Source organism: Chiloscyllium plagiosum, chromosome 40 (assembly GCF_004010195.1).
Source record: "Chiloscyllium plagiosum isolate BGI_BamShark_2017 chromosome 40, ASM401019v2, whole genome shotgun sequence".
Taxonomy (NCBI): domain Eukaryota; kingdom Metazoa; phylum Chordata; class Chondrichthyes; order Orectolobiformes; family Hemiscylliidae; genus Chiloscyllium; species Chiloscyllium plagiosum.
This window is the reverse complement of record NC_057749.1, coordinates 8,468,108-8,495,052: the sequence shown is the minus strand read 5'-3', so window position 1 is coordinate 8,495,052 and position 26,945 is coordinate 8,468,108. Positions and strand designations below refer to the sequence as shown.

Here is a 26,945-nt window from a genome sequence, read left to right as displayed (position 1 = left end):
TTTGAGGAAGAGAGTATTCAAATATTCTTATGCCAGAGGTAGGTAGATTCAACATCTACAGCAACCACAAATGTTAACATAGTAACAATGGGATATGTTTTACATGGGTAGAATGGGCTATGTTTGGGCACGGTGTACTGAGTTGGGTGATCAGCAATGATCATATTGAATGATGGACCAGGGTCAAAGGGCTGAATGGCCTATTGCTACTCCTATTGGCTATGTTTTAATGTCTGTTACCACATCCCAAGGCACAGAAGGATTACCAAACCCTAAATTTGACACAGACCCACATAAAGAAAAATTAGGACTGCTGACTGCTCACTTTTTAAAGTGATAGGTTTTAAAAGCATCTTAAAGGAGAAGAGGGAGATGGAGAAGTTTATGGAGAGAATGTGCGTTTAGCGCTCAGTCGTTTAAAGGTATGGCCATGAAAAGTGCTATGACAGAAATCAATCATGTCGAGAAGCCAGAATTTGAGAAGCACAGAGATCTCAGAAGGATTTAGGAGTTGGTGGAGATTAGAAATAGGAGAGAGGCTGAGGAAAACAAGAGCGAGAATTTTGAAATTGAGACATTGATGATTGGGAGCCCAGTGTGTGTCAACAAACACGGCTGATGGGAAAATTGGCTTGGTGCAAGCTGGATTCTAATTAAACTTGGAATAAGATTTGGGACTAGTGGAAGAAGTCCACAGGTTTGGATTGTGTCTCCATGTGTTCACCTTTTGCTAACAAACCTCGGTTTCTGCAAGAACCAGTAGGCGCAAGAACCAGTAGGCGGATGGTAGCTCGGCAGTATTGACTTTTTTTGGTTGTAAGTGGGGAAATGAAAGGTCTGTCTGTTTTGTGTCGATGTCTTAGACTAAATTCCTGATGAAGAGCTTATGCTCGAAACATTGACTCTCCTGCACCTCGGGTGCTGCCTAACCAGCTGTGCTTTTCCAGCACCACACTCTTCGACTCTGATCTCCAGCATCAGCAATCCTCACTTTCTCCTTCGACTAAACACATGGCAAGAGGTGGTTTCTTGGAAGTGAAACCTGTTCTGCACCTGTCTGCAATATTGCATTCCTCAGTGATATTTCTGATATCACTGAGGAATATCAGATGATTGATAGTTTTGTTTGGACTAAAAGATGGATAACATCATTTGCAGTCAATAGAATTATATAATTTGGAATATCAGCTTTATAATCTTTTAGTACTTAAATATATATGCCTTCCAAGAGATTGTTACTCTTCTTTGAGATATCTTTGTTTTAGTGGTGATAGTGCTAAGGAATCAAGTGCTTTATATTGACCAGCCTACTGCAGATAGAGCCCAGGAATTTGCTAATTAACATTTCCTAATCTAGTGTTTCCCAATAGAACATGTTAACTGCACGTCCTGTCTACAGCAACATTGCTACAGTGAAGGGTGCTCAGTTTACAAATGTCACAAGACACACAAATGCAGTTTGTGTGCTTTGATGTTTTCTAATCGACCTGTTCAGTGATGTGATAATGTACCTCTGGTGCAGGTGGGACCTCAACAAGGGCCTTCTGGCTCGAAGCAGGGACCTTACCACTATACCACAAGAGCCCTGATTTTTGTGCTAATGCTCGCTTGACAAGCACAGATCTCTTTTCAGCAATTACTCAAGTAAGGTACTTGATTTAAACAAACACTTGCACAAATGGTTTTTATCCTCCATGTTTTTGCTACCAATGCACAATATTAAACTCACCTGAACTTACTGTATGGCTATTAAAATCACATACGTAATGAGGTGCTTTTTGCTAAGTTTAAGGTTATTAATCAGAGTGAAGTTATACCCCATTTAGGTTCACAATTATCCAGTTTGGCAGGTGCATTGGAACAGCATTGCTCAACTTTACCTTCAAAAACATGCACCTCAACAACTATTGGGAGCTTCTCACTGCTGCACACTTGTGGTTCTTGCTTTTCCAGTTCTCTCACTCCATCTGTTCTGAACTCTGAATGGGGTTGCTAATTTATGTTTCCATCGTACACCATTGTAAATATGCTCATATATTTGTCTTTATCTCATGACTGTACTGTGTGGTGCAATCATTAAGCCTTTTTATTTTAAAATTACTTAATTAAAACCAGTGGCAATAATTCATTTATACATTAACGTATCTCTGCTTTCTAGCAAACAGACATGACCATGCATGGCTCCATTGCATAGTCTCAAAAGATTTAAAAAAACTTCTCAGCCTGTGATTGAATGCAAATGCTGCTATAAAATGAAGTAAAAGTCAATAATTTGCTGAATTTGGCCTCCACTTTCTCCCACCCCAAAACTATCTGAAAATGTCACTGTTCCATGTTCTCTATAATTTAGCTAAAAGTACCTCACCCATTATTCAAAAGTTGCTAGCAAGGGAATTGCATGCTTGGGCTGGTTGTACCTCAATTCTGTAGAATTCCCATGTACTACTTAAAACTTACTATGCTATTTCATGTTACTCTGCTATTTCATGTTGCTCTGCTATTTCTCAAGATTGGAGCTGAAAATGTGTTGTGGAAAAGCGCAGCAGGTCAGGCAGCATCCAAGGAGCAGGAGAATCGATGTTTCGGGCATGAGCCCTTCTTCAGGAATGAGGAAAGTCATCTGCAGTCCTCACTTTCTCCTATTTCTCAAGATTACCACCTTGTCAGCAGCATCACTTGCTGGGATCTGTCTTGGAACGCATGTCACCATCTGCTTGCATTCCCCTTCTTTGCAACACAAGTCCCAGGCCACATTGCCTATAGTTGCTGAATTGCAGTTGATGAATTTGCTGTGCAGAGGATACTAGAAGTTGTAATTAGCAGGCTTCAATTCTGTCTGGGAGCAGACTGATTAACAGTTCATAAGCCCAAGCGGCACGATTGATGCTTAAACCTTTAACTGCTGATGAAGCATGATATAAAACTGCTTGGAGTCACGGTTACTTTCTGGTTCTTCCCCTAAAATTATGTGGCTGTTGTTTTATTTAAAAGCTACTTAAAACATTTAGCTTCAAAATTTTAAGAGTATTCCCTTATATAGTAATTCCATGGAGTTCAGAAGCAAACTTATTTGAAGCATAGGAATTTCTCTGCACTAGTCTGCATTTGAAATGTAAAACTGAGCTATCACTGCACCACGACTGGTTGAGTTAAACCAGAATGACTTTGTCTGGGTATTTACCTTTGTAGATGTGAACATCAGAAATTTGTACAGCAAAATGTTGACACACAGGCGTGACGGACACAACATTGTCAAATAGCTTTGTAGACTGGAAGATGTCTTGGACTGAACACACATAGAACCATAGAAAAATTACAACAGAAAGGTGTTTGGCACACTTGTCTTCATTGCTGAATCCTTTGAATAAAGGAATTGGGAAGTCATGTTGATGTTGTACAGGACGTTGGTGAGGCCACTTCTGGAATACTGTGTCCAGTTCTGGTCGTCCTGCTGTAGGAAGGATATTACCAAGAAGGCACAGACTTAAGGTGATTGGGAGAGAAGTTGGGGGGGAGGAAAGAGGAAAAACATTTTCACCTAGAGAGTGGTAGGTGTCTGGAATTCACTGCCCAGTTTTGTGTTTGAGACACCAACTCTCAACTCGGTTAAAACGAGCTTGGATCTGTCCCTGAAATAATGTAACCTGAAAAAACCACAGACCACGTTACAGAAAGTGGGATTAGAATTAGTGGCTAATTTATTTGACCATTGCAGATACAAAGGATTGAATGGCTCTTTTCCATAGAATCATACAGCCCGGAAACGGACTCTTTGGTCTAACCAGTCCTTGCCGAACTAAATCCCAAACTAAACTAGTCCCACCTCTCTGCTCCTGCCCATAACCCTCCAACCTTTCCTACTCATGTATCTATCCAAATGTCTTTTAAATATTGTAATTGTACCCTCTTCCACCACTTCCTCAGGAAGTTCATTCCACATGCAAACTACCCTCAGTGTAAAACATTTTCCCCCATTTTTTAAATCTGTCTCCACTCACCTTGAAAATCTGCCCCTTTGTCTTGAACTCCTCCATCCTAGGGAAAAGACAACTACCATTAATTCTATCTATATCCCTTTATTATTTTAAAGACTTCTCTAAAATCGTCTCTCAACCTCCTGTGTTCTGGTGGAAAAAAGTCCCAGCCTATCCAGCCTTTCGTTATAACTCAAACCTTCCATACCTGGCGGAAACTGGTTTCCTGTAACCAAGTCCCTCACGATGTTGTGTACCTCAATTAAGTCACCCCTCAATTACCTCTTGAGAGGACTGGACAGTGTAGATAGGGAGAAGCTGTTCTCATTGGTGGGGAATCAGAAGTCACAGGTTTAATGGAGTTAACTGGTTGATTCCTGTTCCTTTTATTTATCCTGTGTTTTTATGTTGCTGCATCTTAAATAAATAAAAGAAATCTTCTGATCACCACGTCTTTGTTCCTCTGAAAGGGTCACAGCAAAAGCTGGAAAAATGACCGTGTGTTCAAGATGCCAGAGACGAGGAAGCCGCCTGCGACCACCACCAGGACTCCTTCAATACACCTCAAACTACGTGAGTGATTATGGGTAATTCTGGCCAGTCTACAAACTGTACAGTGTTACAGGCTGCAGATGTTACTCTGCAACTTGATAATGTTGCAAATAGTAATTCTCATCCTCCTTGAGCTGATGCCAAGACGTGTAATTTATGTATTGACTGTCCTCTAGTATCACTGCCATGTGATCACTCTTCATCCATGAACCCTGGCAGTGACTGCTGCAGGCGGTTTCGTATATTCTGGCACTCATCCAGTACTGTACACAAACCATCATTCATCAGTGTGAGTCTTGATGCAGCCCGCTGAATATTACACGTAACAGGCCAAATATGTTTGCTAATGATTGCGCATTGTTCAATACAATTCACTACTCCTCAGATACTGAAGCAATCCATGTTCAAATGCAGCAAAATATGGGCAATATCCAGGTTTGGGCTGACAAGTGGCAAGTAACGTCCATGCCATACAAGTGCCAGGTTATGACCATTACCAGTGAGAGACAATCCACCCACTGCCCCATGACACTGGTTGAGCAGTGGATGTGGTGTACATGGATTTTAGCAAGGCTTTGATAAGGTTCCCCATGGTAGGCTCACTCAGAAAGTAAGGGGAGGCATGGGATATAGGGAAATCTGACTGTGTGAATATACAGAATTGGCTGGCCCACAGAAGACACAGAATGGTGGTAGATGGAAAGTATTCAGCCTGGAGCTTGGTGACCTCTGCTTTTTGTGATTTTTATAAATGACTTGGATGAGGAAGTGGCAAGGTGGGTTAATAAGTTTGCCGATGACACAAAGGTTGGTGGAGTTGTGGATAGTGTGGAGGACTGTTGTAGGTTGCAACGGGACATTGACAGGATGCAGAACTGGGCTGATAAGTGGCAGATGGAGTTCAACCTGGAAAACTGTGAAGTCATTCATTTTGGAAGATCGAATTTGAATGCAGAATGCAGGGTTAAAGACAGAATTCTGGCAGTGTGGAGGAACAGAGGGATCTTGGGGTCAATGTCCATAGATCCCTCAAAGTTGCCACCCAAATTGATGGTTGTTAAGAAGGCATATGGTGTGTTGGCTTTCATTGGCAGGGGGATTGAGTTTAAGAGCCGTGAGGTTATGCCTCAGCTCTATAGAGCCCTGGTTAGACCACACTTAGAATATTGTGTTCAATTCTGGTTGCCTCATTATAGGAAGGATATGGAAGCTTTAGAGATGGTGCATAGGAGATTTATACCAGGATGCTGCCTGGACTGGAGGGCATGTCTTATGAAGGGAAGTTGAGGGAGCTAGGGCTTTTCTCTTTGGAGTGAAGAATGATCAGAGGCGACTTAATAGAGGTGTACAAGATGATGAGAAGCGTAGATAGAGTGAATAGCCAGAGACTTTTAGCCAAGGCAGAAATGTCTGTTATGAGGAGGCATAATTTTAAAGTGATTGGAGGAAGGTTTAGGGGAGATATCAGAGGCGGTTCTTTACACAGAGTGTGATGGGTGCGTGGAATTCACTGCCAGCAGTGTTAGTAGAGTTAGATACATTAGGGACATTTAAGTGACTCTTAGATAGGCACATGGATGATAGTAAAATATAGGGTATGTAGCTTAGTTTAATTTTAAGAGTATGATAAAAGGCCAGCACAACATTGAGGGCTGAAGGGCCTGTACTGTGCTGTACTCTTCTATGTTCTGAATGAGGGGATCAATACGCAGAATTTTGCACGAGTCTGTTGAAAGTTAGCTGTTTGGTTATCTAAAATGTGAAACATAGGCTTGCACTGATGAAGAGCGAGCTATTATTGTAACAGTGTCTTCTAATAATTTGTTTTTTAAACAAACAGTCAATTGACAGTTAGTTTGATCTGGTAGGAAACAACATTGGTGTTGTATTAATTTGCTGAATGTCAGAGGGGGGGGCTGGATAGCTGATGAATTCATAGCATTGTCCTGCCCTGAGGATGTGGCTGGGCACTGTTTTCTTGAGTTACTGCTGTCCTTGCGGTGTTAGTGCATTCACAATTGTTTTAACTGGGAAATTTCAACATCTTGTTCTAGTACCTGTGAAAAACAAGTGTCCGTCCGTTGGGTGTATTGTCTGATAAGGGGGGAAACTTGGACATAGTGATGGAACATAGAACACATGATGATGTGTTGAGCATTTATCTTAATATAACATCAACTTAATATACACACCATGTGCTTGTCCAGCAGTCGCTTAAATGTCCCTAATGTCTTTGACTCTACTACCACTGCTGGCAGTGCATTCCATGCACCCATCATTCTCTGCGTAAAAAACTTATCTCTGACATCTCCCCTACACTTTCCTCCATTCACCTTAAAATTATGACCGCTCATGACAGCCATTTCTGCCCTGGGGAAAAGTCTCTGACTATCTACTCCAACTATGCCTCTCATTACCTTGTACAGCTCTATCAAGTCACTTTGGTTCCTTCTTCTTTTCAGTGTGAAAATCCCTAGCTCACTCAACCATCCTGCATAAGAGATGCCCTCCAGTCCAGGCAGCATCCTGGGACATCCACACCCTCTCTAAAGCTTCTACATCCTTTCTCTTATGAGGTGACCAGAACTGGACATAATATTCCGAGTGCGGTCTAACCAGGGTTTTATAGAGCTACAGCAAAACCTCGCGGTGCTTAAACTCAATTCCCCCATTAATGAAAGCCAAAACACCGTACGTCTTCCTAACAACCCTATCAACTTGGGTGGCAACTTTGAGGGATCTATGTCTGTGGACCCCAAGGTCCCGCTGTTCCTCCACACTGCCAAGAACCCTGTCTTTAACCCTGCACTGAAATTCAACCTTCCAGAGTGAATCACTTGATTTATTCAGGTTGAACTCCATCGGCCACTTCTCAGCCTAGCGCTGCATCCTGTCAATGTCTTGTTGTAGCCTACAACAGCCCTCGACACTTCACAACACCACCAACCTTTGTGCCATCAGCAAACTTACTAACCAACCTTTCCGATTCTTCACCCAAATCATTTATAAAAACTACAAAGAGCAGAGGCCCAGGAACAGATCCCTGCGGCACACTACTGGTCACCGACCTCCAGGCGGAATACTTTCCATCCACTACCACTTGCTGTCTTTTATCAGGCAGTCAATTCTGTAACCAGACAGCCAAATTTCCCTGTATCCCATGTCTCCTAACTTTCTGAATGTTGTTGACTTGCACTAATGATTTGCTGCAAGAAGGTACTGTGGCCCTGTGGTATTCGTAGCAACCTTAAGCGTTCTCATTGTTGGCTTCTTATGTAAGTTTGTTCCCACTGGTCGCTAACAGTGAATCAAGTTTATGTTCTGTATGTTTTCTCCTTCACAAATTTAAAGGAGAAAGAGTTAATATTCTGCAGGGATAATCTCAGTTCGGTTTCTTGTTCACCTGGAGACAGAGCGTACTGAGTTTGACGGTGAATTCCTGGTATAGCTGTCAAAAATGCAGAATATGTCAACTCTGGTCAGCTTCAGTAAATCTCTTAATTTAAAACACAATTTCTCTCTGCTCAGTCCTTCTCACAAGGGCAATGGTTTCCTGTTTTCACAGTCTGGAGTTTGACTAACTCTTGTTACCCGCACTTCCATTTTCAAAAATCTCTCTTCAGCCCTGACAGAGATCTGAAAATGTTTCCAAAGAATGAGCGGTTTTGAATAACCAAAGGTTTCTAACAAATTGTCTGTTACTTTGGTTTCCTGAGAGAAGGTTGCATCTTAAATTTTAAAGCACCAATTGTTTTCCAAATGTTTGCTTTTAAACTCACTATCTGAGCTTATGCCCAGGCATAAGCACCTTGGTGTGGGATGTGCTCAGAAAACATCTCACTTGGTAATAGTTGTCCTGACTTCTTCACAATGTGAAGCGTTGTCAAAGAATTAATAGAAAAACAACTGTCAAATTAAGATTTTGTTGCACAAGTGAAAGGATCTTTTAAACCTTCAGAGCGTGTCCATTGCGACAAACATCCAAAGAAAGATTAGGGTTTAGTCTGTTTGTCCTGGAAAAAGTAAATAGTTGCATTTATATTGACTTTTATAAGAAAAGGGAAACATCAAAGTTGGGATGTAACACACCCCGAACCCCAACGGGTGGGGGTTTGTGGAGGAGTTGTGACCTTGTATGGAAAGTAATGTGGGGATGGGAGGAATGGTTGCTGCCATGTTCGTTGGCTTTCCCCCATTGCTGGGATGTTTCGAGCTGACTGAGCGTTGTGTGGCCCACTGAAGGTTCTATCCCAGCAGTAAGTGCTAACCCCACTTCCTTGTTGTGGCCTGCATTCCTTTTGTTTTAAACTGTGATTGCTAGTTTTAGATTCTCCCCCAAAAGGAAATATCCTTTCTACATGCATCGTGTCAAGATCTCGGAGGATTTTCTGTTTCAATCAATTTGCCTCTTGATTTTTAATCTCCAGTAGATACAAGAGTAGCCCATCCAAGCTTTGTTTGTATGACAACCTGCCCATTCTAGATATTAGCATGGTAAACCTTCTGTGAACTGCTTCCAGTGTATTTACAACCTGCCTTAAGTAAAGAGACCAATACTGTACACAGTTCTCCAGGGTTGGCCTTAGTATTGCCTCATTTAACTGAAGCACTAAATCTTTATATTACATTCTGTCAGTATTCCTAATTGTTTACTGTACGTGCGTGGCAGTCTTGTGCGCTCATGAAGATCACAGGGACATCCAGATCCCTCTACACTTTAAAGCTCTGAAGTTCTTACTACTTAGGTAATATGTTACTTTTTTATTCTTCCTGCCAAAGTGGACCACTTAATATTTTCCTAAATTACACTGTATTTGCTAGGTCTTTGCACACTCACTTAACCTACCCAAATCTCTTTGTAGCTTCCTTATTTCATCTTCACAATGCATTTTCTTTGTGTCATCAGCAAATTTAGCAACCATACCTTTGGTTCCTTCACCCAAGTCACTAATATAGGTTAAAAAATGTCGAGGCCCCAGCACTGATCCCAGTGGCACTCCACTCATCTCTTGCCAAACAGAAAATGGAGTAATATGCCATTAATGTCTGAGAGAGATTTGCTGGAAAACTTTATTTTAAAAAAACTGTTATGCAGTGATCAAATTACTTGTTTTGCGACTGTTTTAAAAAGTACTAACTATTGTAAAACATTGAAATGTAATTTAGAAAGTAGAATTTGTCGTTTAGCTGATGACTGTCTTGAAATAGGACATGTCTTTCTCGCCAGCATGACGCTAGGCGGTCTCACTGTTTACCCTGGTCCCAGGTCCTCCTGAAGGATGGAACAGATGTTTTCACTGCAGCCTATGGACTAGACGAGTATATATTTTATTTTCATAGACAGTGAGGAATGCTACTGTTGTCACGCCTCTGGTAATTCCAGACCAATGCTTTTCAATTTGAAGAGATTTCTTTGAGATTTTTGCAATTTGAGTATTTATTCTTTGCATCCCTCATTTCTAAAATAAAGCGAAAGTTCAGTTTGATTGTTTTATTTGGGTTGATGCTCCTACTATCTGCTTAATGGTCCAATTAAAAGCAACGTAGTTAAATGTTTAACCTCTATATTAACTAGTTGTTTGGTGGCATCCAGAATGAACGGGTAGTTACCAGCAAGCTTGTTGGTTATCCACCACTACTTTGTCTCTTTGACACAGCAACCTCGTCCTGTCCACCCTGCTTTGCTTCCTTCTTTTCAATTTTGCCCCAGGGATTCATATTCCCCTTCTCGAGAAATTCCACTATTTTTTTCTGATAACCCAGATGGTTGCTTCCCTGGTCCCTGACTCTTAGCCAATAGAAAGATGGATAAGGAGGCTGTGAAGCCTGGAAAAATAAATCATAGTCAGACGATGCTGGAAATGCGTGGTTTCCCATTGCCATCTTAAAAAAAAGCAAATAACTCTGGATTGATGATCTGCTAGCTGTTGGTTCCTCTTTTGATAAGAATCTTGACTCAATGTGTGATTAATTGCAGATCCTGACAACTGTGATGGACTGGTTTCATTTTCTACTTTCATTTCTCCTCCTTTGCATAAGCTGGCTGGTTTCTTACATTCTATCCAAAATCATTCTCATTACTCAACTTGATTCAATCATGATCAAGCTGTATCTTCATCTGCATTCTCTCTTGCTCCCCCTCGCTCTCACTGTCTCTCTCTTTCTCTCGCTCTCTGTCCTGCTCTCACTCGCTCGCTCTGTCTTTCTTGCTCTCGCTCACTCTTTGTCTCTCTTTCTCTCTCTGTCTTCACTTGTCCCTGTCTCTCTGTGTCTCTCTCTCTCTCTCTCTCTCTGTCTATCTGTCTGCCTCTCTCTCTGTCTGTCTCTGTCTCTCTCGCGCGCTCTCTCTCTCGGTTTGCCTCTCTCTCTCTCTTTGTCTGCGTCCCTCTTTCTGTCTGCCCCCTCTCTCTCTCTCTCATACCAAGATTAATTAATTCACTGTATTTAAACTCCCAATCTACCATTGTGAGTTTTGAACTTTCCATGGGACTTCTGAATTACTCACTCACTCCTTTATTTGGCATTGCTGACTAGGCCAACATTTATTGCCCATCCCTAAGTTAGGAGCCAACGACATAGAGTGGGATCTTGAGTCCCATGTGGCCAGACTTGGTTAAGATGGCAGATTTCCTTCCCACAACACCACAACAATCTGCAGTGGTCACATAGTCTCCATAATGCTAGCTTTCCTTTTATTCTAGGTTGTTATTGAATTTAGATTTGACTGTTCTTAGAATAGAATCATAGAATCCCTACAGTGTGGAAACAGACCCTTCGGCCCAATAAGTCCATACTGACCCTCTGAAGAATAACCCTCTCTTGCTATGTTTAAACCCTGACTAACTAATGCACCCAAACTGCACATCTCTGAACGCTACGGGTAATTTAGCATGACCAAGCTACCTAACCTGCATATCTTTGGATTGTGGGAGGAAACCGGAGCACCCGGAGGAAACCCATGCAGACAGAGGGGGAATGTGCAAACTCCACACAGACAGTCACTCGAGGCTAGAATCGAACCCAGTGCTCTAGTGCTGTGAGGCAGCAGTGCTAACCACTGAGCCATCGTGCTGCCCTTGTGTTTTCAATGGTGAGGTCTGAACATTAGCCTGGGCTTCTGGATTGCTATGTCCAGTGACATTATCACTATATCACTGCTTTTCCTTCCAGTAATATAACAGTCATCACTTTTAGATGGCATACACAATGAGCAACTGTTAATCCAGGGTAGCAAGTCCATACTTGAAGTTAAACTCTTGTCAGCCATTTTTTAGTTTGATCAGGTTCCCTGGCTGCATGTCAGATGGGCAAAACAATAGCAAATGGAATTTAATCTTGAAAAACAAAAGGTCATGCATTTTGGGAGTGTTAACAAGACAACAGAGTACACGATGAATGGCAGGACTTTAGGAAGTACAGAGGATCAGACGGACCTTGATGTGCATGTTCACAGATCCTTGAAGGCAACAGGAGAGATGCATAAGATGATTAAAAAAGCAATCAGGATAATTCCCTTTATTAGTCAAGGCATTGATTAAAAAAAGGGAGATGATACTTGAGCTGTATATAATGTTAGTTAGGTTGGATACAGTGTACAGTTCTGGTTGGCAACCCTAAGAAGGATGTAATTGTACTAGAGAGGGTATAGAAGAGATTCATCAGATGTTGTCTGGGCTGGAGTGATTCAGTTATGAAGGAGACTACATAGTCTGCACTTGTTTTCCTTGGCGGAGAGAGGGCTGAGGTGGGGGTTGGGTGGAGTGGATGGGGAGCGGAATCTGACTAACTGAGCTGTACAAAGTTTTTGGGGCATTGATAGTGTAGATAGGAAGAAACCTTTCCCCTCATTAGAGAGATCAATAACCAGGGGCATAGTTTCACCCCGGAGGATGGTGAGTCTCAGAAATTCACTGCCTGGTCGGGTGGTAGAGGCAGGAACCACTCCACGATTTCAGAAGTGTTTAAGTAATCATTCGAAGGGCCATGGCACAGAAGGCAATGGGCCAACCATTGGAAAATGGGATTTGAGTGGATCGGTGTTTGGACATGATGGGTTGAAGGATCTCTTTCCACACTGTATGACTCCGTTAGGCATTTCACATTTCTTTGTTTCTGCTTGTTCTGATCAGATTGCTGGCTGATGGCTGGCTTTCTGCTTGAACCCATTTCCCCCTCTAAATGGAAAACGATGCATGAGACTGTAATTGCTGATCATTTTCGAGAGCTTCTCTGCCTTCGAGCGATATTCCGTTTAATTTCTCGTGGGATATCTGTTTCATGCCAATTCTGTGTCACGCTTGAATTCAGGTGGGCACATTAGCCTCATTGTATTCCCAAGCAGTGTTCCTTATTGGTGTCAACAGCCAGAGCCTTTGTGGGGCACTGTCCATCTCACTGTGTCTGCTTAAAGTAGTGTTGGCACAGCGGACTGGTACAAAATGAAGGCAGCATGGTTACTGTTGGGGTCATGTTTCGTTTACTTGCATGATGGATTACAACTTTTCCTATTGAAATGCACCATGGACTAATTTGATTGTTAGGAGCTTTAGTGGCTGTCTCTTCATTTATTAAAATTTCCCTTGTCGTGAAAATGCCTGAGTCTCTTCTAATGTTGCCCACCGGACTGTGGCGCAAGTGATCAAAGTGTTTACTGACTTCAACGGAAAATGCCATGGCCTCAAAAGAGAGGATTAATTTGTATAAGTGCTTGCAGCATTTCCTTTGGTGGTGATATTTCCTGTGTGAAGTCACTTCCTGTTCCTTTTCTCAGGGGGTGGTAGATGGGGTCTAACTTGATGTGTTTGTTGATAGAGTTCTGGTTGGAATCTATGCTTCTAGGAATTCTCATGCATGTCTTTGTTTGGCTTGTCCTAGGATGGATGTGTTGTCCCAGTTGAAGTGGTGTCCTTCCTCATCCTTATGTGAGGATACTAGTGAGAGAGGGTCATGTCTTTTTTGGCTAGTTGGTGTTCATGTATCCTGGTGGCTAGTTTTCTGCCTGTTTGTCTAATGTATTGTTTGTTACAATCCTAGAATGGTATTTTGCAAATGACATTAGTTTTGCTCATTGTTTGTATAGGGTCTTTCAAGTTTATTAGCTGCTGTTTTAGTGTGTTGGTGGGTTTGTGGGCTACCATGATGCCAAGGGGTCTGAGTAGTCTGGCAGTCATTTCTGAGATGTCTTTGATGTAGGGGAGAGTGGCTTTGGTTTCTGGATGTGTTTTGTCTGCTTGTTTGGGTTTGTTGCTGAGAAATCAGCAGACTGTGTTCATTGGGTACCCATTCTTTTTGAACACATGGTATAGGTGATTTTCCTCTGCTCTGAGTAGTTCCTTTGTGCTGCAGTGTGTGTTGGCTTGTTGAAACAATGTTCTGATGCAGCTTCGTTTGTGGGTGTTAGGATGATTGCTTCTGTAGTTCAATATTTGCTCTGAATGTGTTTTTCTGTAGCCAACTAGCCACAAAAAGACATGACCCTCTCTCACTAGTATCCTCACGTACGGATGAGAAAGGACCCCACTTCGACTGGGACAACACATCCATCCTAGAACAAGCCAAACAAAGAAACGCACGAGAATTCCGAGAAGCATGGCATTCCAACCAGAACTCTATCAACAAACACATTGAGTTAGACCCCATCTACCACCCCCTGAGAAAAGGAACAGGAAGTGACTTCACCACAGGAAATAACATCATCAAAGGAAATGACATCACCAACCCAAAGAAACCCAAACATATAATCGAAAGCAGGTATTTTCAGTATTGCTTTGCATAAAGTCCACTGAAGATGTTACCTAGTAGGGTAATGAAACGTCTGGCAATGAACCTTTCAGCTCAGTGAGCAAACCTACATCCATAAGTGTACTTGAGCTTGAAAACATAGATCCTGCACCAGTGTTGATTAAGCATCAGCTTCCTGAGCCAAGTTTCCCTTCTTCCTTCTGCTCTGCTCTCCTCCAAATCCAGGACAACACTGAGGCTGGCCAGGCCAGGCCAGGCTAGGCCAAGAAGTGAGATTAGTAAGCTGCAGATAGATAGTGCTGAAGATGGAGATTTTTGCAACATAAAGCTTCTAATATTGCACCAATTTAGCAGAAAGCTGCATTATTGTGTGACAAAAACGAACAAAACAAAACACAAATTCTAACTAAGAAATAAAAGATTGACCTCGTTGTAAGAATGGAAGCTCTGAAATTTCTAGCGTGCTTTTGCCTCTGAACTGGGTTCAAGGTCAACTCTGTGAGCCCACAATTCAACCTGACAATGAGGGTGTGCTACAGTGGCAGGAATGCTGGTTTTTAAATTAGACATTATACCTGTCTGCATGTGGATATGAAAGATCAGATGGCACTATTCAAGAAAAGGAGTGTGGGCGCTTTGCAGACATCCATTAGAGTAGACCATTCAGCCTGTCGAACCGACTCTGTCATTTATTACAATCGAGGCTGAGTGAACACATTTTAATGCCTTTTACCCAAATTATCCCAGTATCCTTTACACCACTGGTAATCCAAAATCTAATAATCTCTACATTGAATATACTGTTTAGACCGAGTTTGCTTAGACCGAATTTGCACAGACCCCTGGGGCAGAGAATTCCCAAGATTCACCACACTGATTTCTCCTCATCACAGTCCTCAATGGCATCTCCTTTATTTTTAAGTTCTGTTCCCTAGCTCTAGACTCCCTAACCAGGAGAAACTTCTCATCTGCATCTCTTCTGTTTATGTATTATTTATTCCTTTTATAAGTTCCGTTGAGATCATCTTTCATTCTTTGGCACTCCAGAGAGTACAAGCCTAGGTTGCCAATCTTTCTCCATGGGCCAGATCCGTTATCCCCGGAACAAATCTGGTGAAAGTTTATCGCATTCTCTCTGTGATTATAATCATACACAACAGATTTTCAGTTCATTGTCAGTCTCTTCAATCCTGCATACAAGAAACCTGTCTTGTCCTTGAATGTTCCCAGAATGGTACTTGGATCAATCCAGACCTGGTGAAATATTCCACCTTCCATAGATATAAGGAGAAACTCTGGAATGTAACTTGTACCTTGGCAGTGAAAAGGAGATCCAACAAAGGATCAACTGTGCTGGTAAACCTTCGACAAACTACAGTAGAGAATGTTTGGCAGCAAGGACCTCAACAAGTCAACAAAATGTCTGGTGTACAGCGTAATTGTTGTCACAGAGACAGTTAGGGGAAAAAAAGATCCCATGATGAAAGATAATTGCTCAGAAAATGTTTGACAGAATTCTGGGATCATTATGAGGTGTCTCGCAGGGATAAATCAGTAACTTTGGGCGACACGGTGGCTCAGTGGTTAGCACTGCAGCATCACAGCACCAGGGTCCCAAGTTCGATTCCAGCCTTGGGTGACTGTCTGTGTGGAGTTTGCACATTCTCCCTGTGTCTCTGTGGGTTTCCTTTGGTTTCTTCCCACAGTCCAAAGATGTGCAGGTTAGGTGAATTGGCCATGCTAAATTGCCCATAGTGTTAGTCGCATTAGTCAGAGGGAAATAGGACTGGGTGGGTTATTCTTCGCAGAGTCGGTGTGGACTTGTTGGACCGAAGGGCCTATTTCCGCACTGTAGGGAATCTGATCTGATCTGATTAAACTTTTCTGATGGTTATTCAAATGAACTTGTCATCTTGAGTGCTGAGAGAGCAAGGCTATTGAACTGTCCGATTAAAAGAAAACAAGTTAGTGAAGGGAAACAAAAAGATTGTGAATCTGTCCAATGCTACTTAGGGAGTTACTTTTTTTGTTACCAGAGGTCAAGGATTGAACTCATTCACAGCAAAAGCTTCAAAAATACCATTGTTCAAAGTTTACTTATTGTCAGCATGACATCAGTCATGCAAAACAGTGTGTGAATGATCAAATAATGTTTGCTCTGGATTCAGTGATTTTAGCCTTGGACTGCTAAAATGGATCTGTTCAGAATGAGAGTTGCTCAGTTATTTTGTTCCACCCTGTTTAGAACTTGGTTTTCCCTGCATTGAATTCTTTTGAGTTTCAAGTCTTGTTAACTTTATACTTGCTTTTACCTTCCTCCAAATTAAATTCTACTGTATTTTGATCCTCATAGAGAAGCATCGGGAATTAGCCAAGAAAGCCCTGAAGAAGAAAGGAATAGGTGGTGGACCGATTTTGCACCAGCCTAAGTCGGGCACAAAAAGGTTAGTAATTCTGCTTTGTTCCTGCACAGCCCTTATCCTTGTGTCCTCGCAGGAGTTTGTATTCTGGGTGGAACATATCTCCTATTTAAAGTCTCCTTTCTAAAAAGAAAGGGCCGTTTTGCACCGCAGCTTGGGTCAATGTTGAGCACTTGTTGGTTTTCACTTGTTGGACTTGTGTTCAAATGTAGCCAAGACCAATGGCTGTGATGTACCTCATTTTGGTCATTGTGCCAACCTGCATAAATGAATGTGGAGTCTCATTCTGCCAACTTTGCATTGTTATTGGAGATTTTAAAAAATATATCAAATTTAAAATTATAACATTTTCACAGTTTCTTTCCAATTTGTATAGAATCAATATGTAGGCCATTCAGTCCTAATGAAGGGCTTTGCCCGAAACGTTGATTCTCCTGCTCCTCGGATGCTGCCTGACCTGCTGTGCTTATTCAGCACCACTCTAATCTAGACTCTGATCTCCAGCATCTACAGTCCTCACTTTCGCCATTCAGCCCAAGAGGTACAAAGGGAGAGGAAAAGGCCATCAAGTTTGATTTGCCATTGTATTAGCTCATGACTGACCTGAAGCCTAACTTCACATTTCTGTCTTTGCCTCATAATCTTTGCAAGCTTTGGATAAGCATAGTCCTGTCCATAAGAGATTTAAAATTGACAATTAATCTAGTAAACAACTACTGTTTGTGGAAAAGTCCAGTCTTCTATCATCCTTTGCACAGAGAAGTATTTTCTGATTTCATTTCTGAAGACCTGGCTCTAACTTTTATTGGTATTAGCAATTGTGGTTAGTGCGAAAGAATCAAAATTAGCTGTACTGCCTTGCGGTGGTTAAGTATGTAAATATTAAAGTGTTTTGGTGGTCAACAATTCATTTGGTTTTGCTTCTGATCCTGAGTGTGGGAGTCTCTGCAGACTGCTGAATTTGCCAGTGATCTTTGCTGAGACTTTAAGAATATTAAATTAAGCAAAATGCTTTATACAGCAAAGTAAGATTGTATAATTGACAATGAGCTTCAAGATTACAAATGTATGCATCTCTTGGGCTACATTTTCAATGGATTTGTGCGTTTATTTGGGTTAGCTTTTCCCTGAAGAGAGAAGCTCTCATTGTCTTTTATTCAGAGTCAGGTGAAGCAGTGACTTTGGGTTATTAATTTGTAGTGTCCGTATGTAGCTGTGTCCATGTTGCACTGAGATTACAACGAGAGTGTAAATGTGAGCTGAATTTCCTGGTAACAAATCTATATTGAGTTTGCCTTTTTCTTCAGTTTTGTGGACCTTCTAAATGAATGCAAGTTTTAATATGTTTAATGCAGCAAAGCATTTCATGATGCCCATAAAGGTTAGAGCACAGAAGAACACCTTTCTTACCATTGAGAGTCACCAGATTTGAAACGTTAACTCTATTTTCTTCCCACAGCTGCTATCTGACCTGTTGGGTCTCACCAGCAATTTCTGTTTTTGTTTAGTTCATCATGTTGGGGCTGGTAATCACATAACTGATGCTGTAGGTGTAGTGTGTAGTTTGCTTAGCAACACTGATTAATGCGACTTGCGCACTAACTTTGCAAAACAGAACAGTTCTCAGCCCACCATCATGGGGTGAGGAGGAGCTTAGCCTGACAACGTTATTTAAATTGAAGTTGATCTTAATGAAGATTGCCTGACATTCACAGAATCACAGAAGTCTTACGGTGCAGAAAGAGGCCATTTACCCCATAGTGCCTGCACCAGCTCTTAAAATAAGCAGCATTATCTAGTGTCAATCTCCTTTTCTCACATACTCTTAGGCACTATTTTTATCCAAATAATGCCTCAATTAAACCTGCCTTTACTACACTTTGAGGCAGTGTATTCTATGCTCTAGAGTTAGTCTCACAGCACGGAAGCAGACCTTTTGGTCCAAATTGTCCATGCCGAGCAGGTTTCCCAAACTAAACTAGTCCCATTTGCCTGCCCTTGACGCTTAACCCTCGAAACCTTGCCTATTCACGTACCTGTCCAAATGTCTTTTAAATGTCGTAACTGTATCTGCGTCTACCACTTCCTCAGGCGGTTCATTCCATATACGAGCACCCTCTGTGTGAAACAAATTGCCCCTTAAGTTCCTTTTAAATCTTTCTCCTCTAACCTTAAAATTCCTCCTCCTAGTTTTGAACTCCCCCACCCTACAGACTTTTGCTGTTCACTTTATCTATGCCCCTTATGACTTTTTAAACCTCTGAGGGTCACCCTCAACTCCTACACTCCAGGGAAAGAAGTCCCAACCTGTCCAGAAGTTCTTCCTCCCCACAGATCACTTTAAATCTGTGCCCTTTTGTTCTTGTTTATTTTACAAGCAGGAACAGTTTCTCCCTGAGTGTTCTATCCAGTCCGCTCATCATTTTGGACAATATCTATCAGATCTGTCTTAGCTATTTTTTCTCTCCAAGGAGAGCAGTCCCAACTTCACCCTGTTCTCATGACTGAGGTTCCTCATCCACTGAAATTGTGCTTATAAATTGCACACTCTCCAATTTGTTCATGTTCTTCCCATAATCTAGTGCCAAACTGTAAACTCCAACTGAGGTTTAATGGGTGATTTGTACAAGTTCAGCACCACCTTCCTGCTTTTCTACTCTATGCCTGTATTAGGAACAGCTTGTAAACCTCCCATCTGTTTTACAGCAGCAAGGTAGGCTAAGAGGGAACTGTGATGCTTGCAAGAATGGATGTATTGTGCAGGATTTTTGATATATAAATAAATAGGTAACCAGTGACACCTTTTTCTAAATGTGCTTCAATATTGCGATAGGTTTTAACTATAGCACCTCTGGAAAGGTTATCAATCTATTAAATCAGTTTAGTACAAGCACATTAATGTTAAATCATTAAGGAAAAGATACAATTGGAAGATCTATGAGGCATCCCATTATGGAGAATGAGGATGCAAAATTAGCTTGAAAAGACAGCGCTGGCAAAGGTGCAGTCATCTCTCAGTGAGAGACATAATAAATAGGAGCAAGAGTAGGTCCTGTCATCCATTATGATAACAGCTGATCACCTAACTCAATCGCCTGTTTCTGCTTTTCATTCATATACTTTAATCCCTTTAGCTCCAGGTAATATATCCAACTCTTTCTTGAAATCATACATTGTTGTGGCTTCAATTGCTTTCTTTTGTAGCGACTTCCACAGATTCACCAGACTGTGGATGAAGATATTTCTCATCTGTGCCCCAAATGGTTTACCCCATGTTGTTAGACTGTGACCCCTGAACTCCCTTGCAATTGGGAGCGTCCGTCCTGCATCTGCTTTAGGAGATGAGTGAAAGGGAGAGGACAAAAAGGGAAAGCCAGTACATTCTTCCTCATGAGCTGTTGTGTAAAACAGAAATTTACAAAGAGCTCAGAACTGAGCAAATGCAATTCTTGCAGTATTAACATTTGCTATTAGAGGAAACTTGCATGAAAATCTTGGTGCAGTAAGTTTTTCAACTTTTGTGTCATACAGAGGATGTGGATAGTTAATTTCCATCAATGGCCCTGATGCATAAAATAGAATGAGCTTGAAGCAAGTTAGCCTTTATCACTTTCCTGGGTCAGAGAAAGTTACAAACTCAGCTGTTTCGAAGAACTGTTACTAATGACTTAAGCTTGATTCTGAAGCTGCTATAAGATGAGATTGTTAAGATAGTTCCTGATCTGTAGTGTTCCAGATGTCACACTTATCTGCTTCGTCATAGTCACACATTTACAAGTGACCGTATTTACTCCTTCACTCATTTCCGTCCCCTCGAGTTGCAGTAAGCATAATTTGACTGTATGTAGATATTTTAATCAACCTATTCAGACATGTTATAATGTACCTCAGGAGCAGGCGATACATGAATCTAGGTCTTTTGGTTCAGCCGTAGGGACACTATTACTGCGTCATAAGACTCTTTGTAAGGTGACTGAAGTTGAGACTAGAAATATTTTGATCCTACATATTAACATTTCCTCTAGGGAGGATGCCCCCCCCTGATATTTGTGTTACGTAACAGATATGTGTTGGTTATATTGGAGTCCTCCACATAATGTAGGAATCAAATTGATTCAAATTGAGGAATAGTTCCGCGCACGCACTTTACAGGAATTTGCAGTTTAAACTCAGCAACAGATTTGCATTCTTCCATATCTGCAGTTATTGGCTCCAAATAGATGGGGCAGCGATCTCAAAGGACTCCAGCAAGAACAGGACCAGAGGACATCTTCATTTGGGTATCTTCCTGTAATATTAAATGAAATGATTTTAAACAACCATTCATCAAGAGGTTTTTAGACATGTTCCAAGTGATAAGCTTTCATTGTCACCTGATGACTTTTGCAGTGTTCATTGTTATAAGTGGTAAGCCATTGTTTTTTCATTTTTATTTTATTTTGTCAACGTTTTTCATTGCAATTAATTTCTGGTTAGGATTAATCGTATCTTGCAAATTATGACTGATCCAAAATCAGGCATGTTCTTTTCTCCATTCTAATCAGCTTTTGCCGACCTGCTGCAATGCATGTATAAACTTAAATCAACCAGATTTTAAATTTCACATGATTTTTCAAACTTTTCAATTTTAAATTTCCCATCATCTGTTGAAGTTGAATTTTCAAAATTTGATTGTATTGCTCTCATTTAAAGTTAGTGACTAGTTCAAATAGCAATTCCGCCTGTTGTCTCTAACATTAGACAAAACTGGACTGGAAGCTCAGTAAAGTTATGAAAAGGACAACTCCAAACATTATTAACTAAATTCAAATATATCCCTGGATTTCGATTCAAAATGCAGCAGCATTCCCACTCCCAGTTCCAGCTGGAAGGATTCCAAGGTTTTCTTTTCGCTTTCAAAGCTGTCATGTTCCAAGCCCTTTGAAATCAGCGGCTGATGGTGCAATGGTGACATCTTTCTTGGCTGCAGAGGTGTTTCTACACTTCTAAAAACGATATTACAGAAAGACAGTGTTGTACCTACCCTAGAATTGACACTTGTTTTCCCTTGTACTGTTAGAACAGGGACAGCTAAACACCATACTCACCATCTGCAAGCTGAGTAATGGGAGAGATATCAGTTGTATTCAATTAATACTTTTAATTTCAGCTTAATTCTGTTTGCCCTTTCTTTCATTATAGATTAGTAAAATTCAATAAAGGTTACTCTGCCCTGAAACAAAATCCGGATGAATCTTTAGTCTCCTTAGAGTCTGACAGGTAAGGATTCGATCCTAACCATCGATTTGTTGTCTTTTTATGGATTGAGAATTCTAAATGAAAGGCTAGATCCATATGATGTGCACCACCCAGCTTGAAAGAGAATATGGTTAGCTAAATTGAGAAGTGATTAAATGGTCATTTTAAAATGTATGTGAGAGGATCAGAACTATCGGCCAGATTTATAGCCCACTGAATTCTGGTTCAGAACTAGTAGCAGAATGTTTCAGGACCTATTTACTAATGAATTCTCTACACTTGGACACTTTAGCCTCTTCCTATGCCTGAATGGACTGGTTATTTCACAGGGTTGCAGGTCTGCAAGTATCAGGATGTCCTCCTAAAGTTGTTTCTGGAAGTCTTTATGACAGTACTGTCAGTAAGCTGATTGGTCAGCACATGTCCTCACATCTAGCACCCTTGGGGCTCAACTTGTGTATTTTTGAGATTTTTGTTTGGGCTATGGGCAGTTTGCATCAAGCCAGACTGGATGTGGTCAAGTGTCTCGTGGAGTGTAGTGTAAATCAGCAAAATCAGTAACTAGTTTGGAACCACACCACACCAATGCACTGGTTAACCGTGTTATCTAGGTAAATTAGTTTTAAAAGATTTTGTTCAATTAAAATAAAAAGGCCTGTTTTGGGGCAACAATGGGTTTGGGGTAGCTGAATATACCATAAGGGCATAATATTACCTTCTCAGGTGAAACTGGGGAAGGGCAACAAATCTCATGAAGGAATTAATTTAAAGTAAGTGTCTTGTCTTGCCCTGCCCTGTCTGCATTCAATTTCAGCCCGATTCAGTATCAAGCAGGACTGTTGCCGTTTTTTTTAATATATTCTCCTCTGATCCTAGGTTTATACCAGACGTCTTGCCTAGGATCAGATAATCCCATATGGATAAGGGGAGCATGACCTGTATTGCTGAAATATGGACCATTGCCATTAGGACTATGTGAAATAGAATATCAATTTATATTCTGATACTGATTAATAAAAACCCCTGATGTAATTTTTAAAAATTCTATAAAACCTTACATAGCACCTATGCAGTATTTGACTTCAGCATTGTATTACTGGGCTCTGAAAATCCCCTCAAATCACTGAATATTTAATTTTGAAAGTTTCATTAAAATGATCAAAGCTTGATGCAGGACAGAGATCTATGCTGTGTTTGATTGCTGCTAATTCCTGCTGTGAAGTACTGCTTCAGGCTGCTGGAGCATTGTTGAAAATTTCCTTCATAACATTTATTAAAGCTTTGACAGACGTGTTCATTCCACTGATGTAAACTTAAGCAACATTTGCTTTGCAAGTTCCTGCAGCAGATATATTTTTATAATTTAAAACCATCAATTTTGTAGCAAAATTTGTACAGAGATGGGAATATTTTCAATAACATTTTAAGCCAGAAATATTTATTGAACAGTGTCATTTAGTGGTGCCAGGTTTGACTCGATTTGTCTTCGAGTCAGATGATGTGGGTTCAAGTCCCACTTCAGCACAAAAAAATACAAACCTGATACTCCAGGGCAGTGCTGGTTGTGCTGATTCTTTGGTAAAATGTTAAATAAAGGCCCATCTGCACTCTCTGTTGAACTTAAAACAACCCATGGCACTATTTTGACGAGCAGCTGGGAAATTATCCCTGTTATTTTAGTGAATATTTGTCTCTTCATCTCTTCATCGTCACAAGAAAATAAAGTCTGGTCCTTATACTTCCTTTTGTGGGAGCTTGCTGTGTGTAAGTTGGCTGATGCATTTCTTATTTTCAAACGGTGACTGCAGGTTTTTTTAATGAGCAAGACTATTTGTAATCTATGATTGTGAAAGCCATATATAAGTTGTTTTATTAAATCTTTCACACTGCAAGCTCATCTCTCTCTGCTCTTTTCCAGTGATGGTGAATTTGAGTCTAAGTATTATTCCTCATCAGGCTATTCCTCTGCAGAGGTGAGCTGACCCATGCACTTATTTTACTTTATTAATTGAGCTGGTTGTGAGGTGTTACAGGGAGCTCCCAGATGTGTTTACAGTGCTACTTGCCACCAGTGCTATTCCAGTGTTGCTTTCAGGACCATTGCACCCAATGGGCTGTAGAGTGGAGCTGAAAGTTAATGCTTTTTTCCACACACGCTTTTTGTGGTCGCCATGTTAAATTTGCATCAAAAGGTAAACCACCAGGAATGCAAAAGAAAAGCAAATATCTGAAACGCAAATGTAACATTTGAGAAACAAATTGGAGGTTGCAGTCTGGATAAAGCAGTGCAGGGGCATGTAAATGGCATTCATGCAAGGGTAAATTGAAAAGCTCAGTCACTCTGGCACATGTTTGGCAGCTGCATGCATCCTTACCACATCCTGAGCTGCTTTTGAGGGGTAGATCAGTGAGATGGCAGAACATTTTAAATATGGAATTAAAAATTCGTCAACATTCTCATATCTGTATATCACCCCTCAGATAGTTAGAATCAAGATGCAGATATCTTCCAGTTCCCCTTTGGTCCCTTACTGTAACAAACGCTTTATTAACTGGCATTTATAGGACCAGGAAGTTAATCAAATATTCCGAATAATCAAGAGGTATGCCTAACCAGTAAGCCCTAAACAAGTGAAGCTTTGAGACATCAAAATACCTCAAAATATCCATGTTAGAAACATCTATGCACCACCTGACATCAATATAAAAGAACACATCAATTAATAGAATCATAATGTGGAGAGTACACGCACCACTGTCATCTTTTATTTACAGCATTAGTACTCCGACATTGTGGTATTTGAGGTGTATAGTTTTTGCTGTACTTTGAGGTGCCCTTGCTGTGTGTGCGATATTGTGTTTGATCCCCTATTTTACTTCTGTTTGGCCATTCTCTCTTCCAGCAGCAAGTTAATCAGGACCTGAACCGGCAGCTCCTGAAAGATGGTTATCATCTGGACGAAATACCGGACGATGAAGATCTCGACCTCATTCCTCCTAAGCCTGTTACCTCGTCAGCCTGCGCTTGTTGCCAGGCAGAAAGTTCTTGTACTGTCCAGTAGTTATTGCCACCCCCACTACCATGTCGAAAGATAATTCCATTTTAGGCAATTAAATTTTTTTAATATATATATTGTGTATATATATATTTTGGCTGAACTTGTTTAAAAGAGATTATAAACTGAGAAAAGACATTAGCATGATAGGATCCTGTTTAAAAATATTATTTGGGTCATTGCAACTGCTAATCACTTTCATTAAATTTGGCCTAACCCCCTTAAATCAAATACCATTTATAACTGAAATTAGGCCTGAGATGACAGCTTAAAAGCTATTACTAATTTCTCTATATTACACTACTCATTTTGCCAGTAGCGTAACAAAGTTATTATTACCTAATGCTGGCTTGAAATTCACACCCAAGCTTAATTGATCTTTCCCTTCTTTATTCACTAATCCAAAGGAAGGGAACCTTTCAAAACAGAGAAAACTGAATACTAGAGTAGAGTGGGACTACACACAGAGGTTGGCAGTGAAATTGTGCAGTTTGGTCATAGAGTGGGGTGCTTCTATGTAACTTTAAAAGTGCTGGTTCCAATTCCATAGGCTTACAACGGATGCTGGAAAATGGTATTTTGCACGGATGTCTTCAGGATTGGCATATTAAAGGACAGGACCATTTTATTCCACAGATGAGTAAATTTAGTGGGCAAGCTAGGAATGAAGCATGGTGAGGGCAGTAGTTATGTTACTAGCTTACGTTTCTGATGGGCAAACAGCATTGCTGAGAGGGCTGGGCTTTGGGGGAGTTGTAGCAAATCTGAGAAAAAAAAAAATTCCTTTCAGGTTTATTTTCTGTCATCAGGCAGTGGTGGGATACTGAAATGAAGCTGAGGAAAATGGCTAAAATCTGCCCTGAGTTGCAGTCTTTATATGTAGATCATATGCATTGAACATTAGCATTTGATGATGCCGTAGCTTATACAGTGCATCACCTAAACAACGCTCAGTTTGGATTGAGTTGACACTACATAGGTATGATCAGAATTTGTTCTTATTTTGACGTGAACAAAGATTTCTTATTGACAGTATTAATGTTTAGTTCCAAAATATTGTGAAGCTAAATTAGAACCTTTTGAATAATTTTGGACACTTAGTACCTGGGCCCTATGCTTAGAAAATGTTTCTGTTGATTAGCACACTGTTTTTTCCCTCTGGCCCGTTTCAATAAGTTTCAGGGTTTTTTTTGACATGCTATCCATTAAAGGGGATGAAAACATTGTAGCTGTTCCTGCAGAGGATGATGGGATGGCGGAGAGAGTAGAATGGGTGTGTGAGAAAATGGAAGGAAGTCATTTATTGTAAGTAATACTTGGACTGCTAATTACAGGGAATCGGGAAACTGCTTATTCGCCATTCTTGCTAAGCTCATGGTATGAAAGAGGGAGCCAGACAGAAGGTAAACTTTGTGTAAATTTTGGCACAGCGCAGCATCGTTTGGCTACCGTAAGCATTGTGTTTTGCAACCCATTTACCATTACTTACCAATGGAAGGTGCAGTGAGCTGGCTGACTTTTGGATAACAGCAGATTACTTGCTCTTAATAGTAATTTGTCAAATTAAATGTTGAGGAGAGGGGTTGAGGCCGCTCGTTTGATTGCAGTCTAATTGATTGGGATTTTATGGGTGTACCTAGTGATATGTCCAATCTTATTTCATATGACAGTGACATGATGTATATTAAATGGTAATGGGAAAATAATGAGCAGTTTATCTAGGCTGGTTACTCGATTCTATTGTAATCCATAAGCATGTTTAATGATTTTAGAACAATTTATTTCAATAATGGATACTACATTGAATTAGCCACAAAGTAAGAGACGACTGTGATTTCAAAGAGATCAGATTTTGCAATCCCACCATATTAAGTACTACAACTGATTGGTTAGGAAAAGGGCTTTTCTGAGGTACTTGGAGTATTTATGTCTGGTATGTTTAGTTTGCATGCAGCAACATCAGA

The 26,945-nt window shown here is 40.7% G+C and overlaps 1 protein-coding gene across 1 annotated transcript; it reads left to right on the top strand.

Moving 5' to 3' along the window:
• On the top strand, positions 1–26,945 carry fam219b (family with sequence similarity 219 member B). Its single transcript, XM_043680233.1, has 7 exons — positions 1–38; positions 1,523–1,644; positions 4,445–4,547; positions 16,621–16,711; positions 21,869–21,946; positions 23,844–23,898; positions 24,829–26,945. The coding sequence occupies exons 3-7, from the start codon at positions 4,484–4,486 to the stop codon at positions 24,985–24,987; spliced, it is 447 nt and encodes a 148-aa protein (XP_043536168.1). The 5' UTR covers positions 1–38; positions 1,523–1,644; positions 4,445–4,483; the 3' UTR covers positions 24,988–26,945.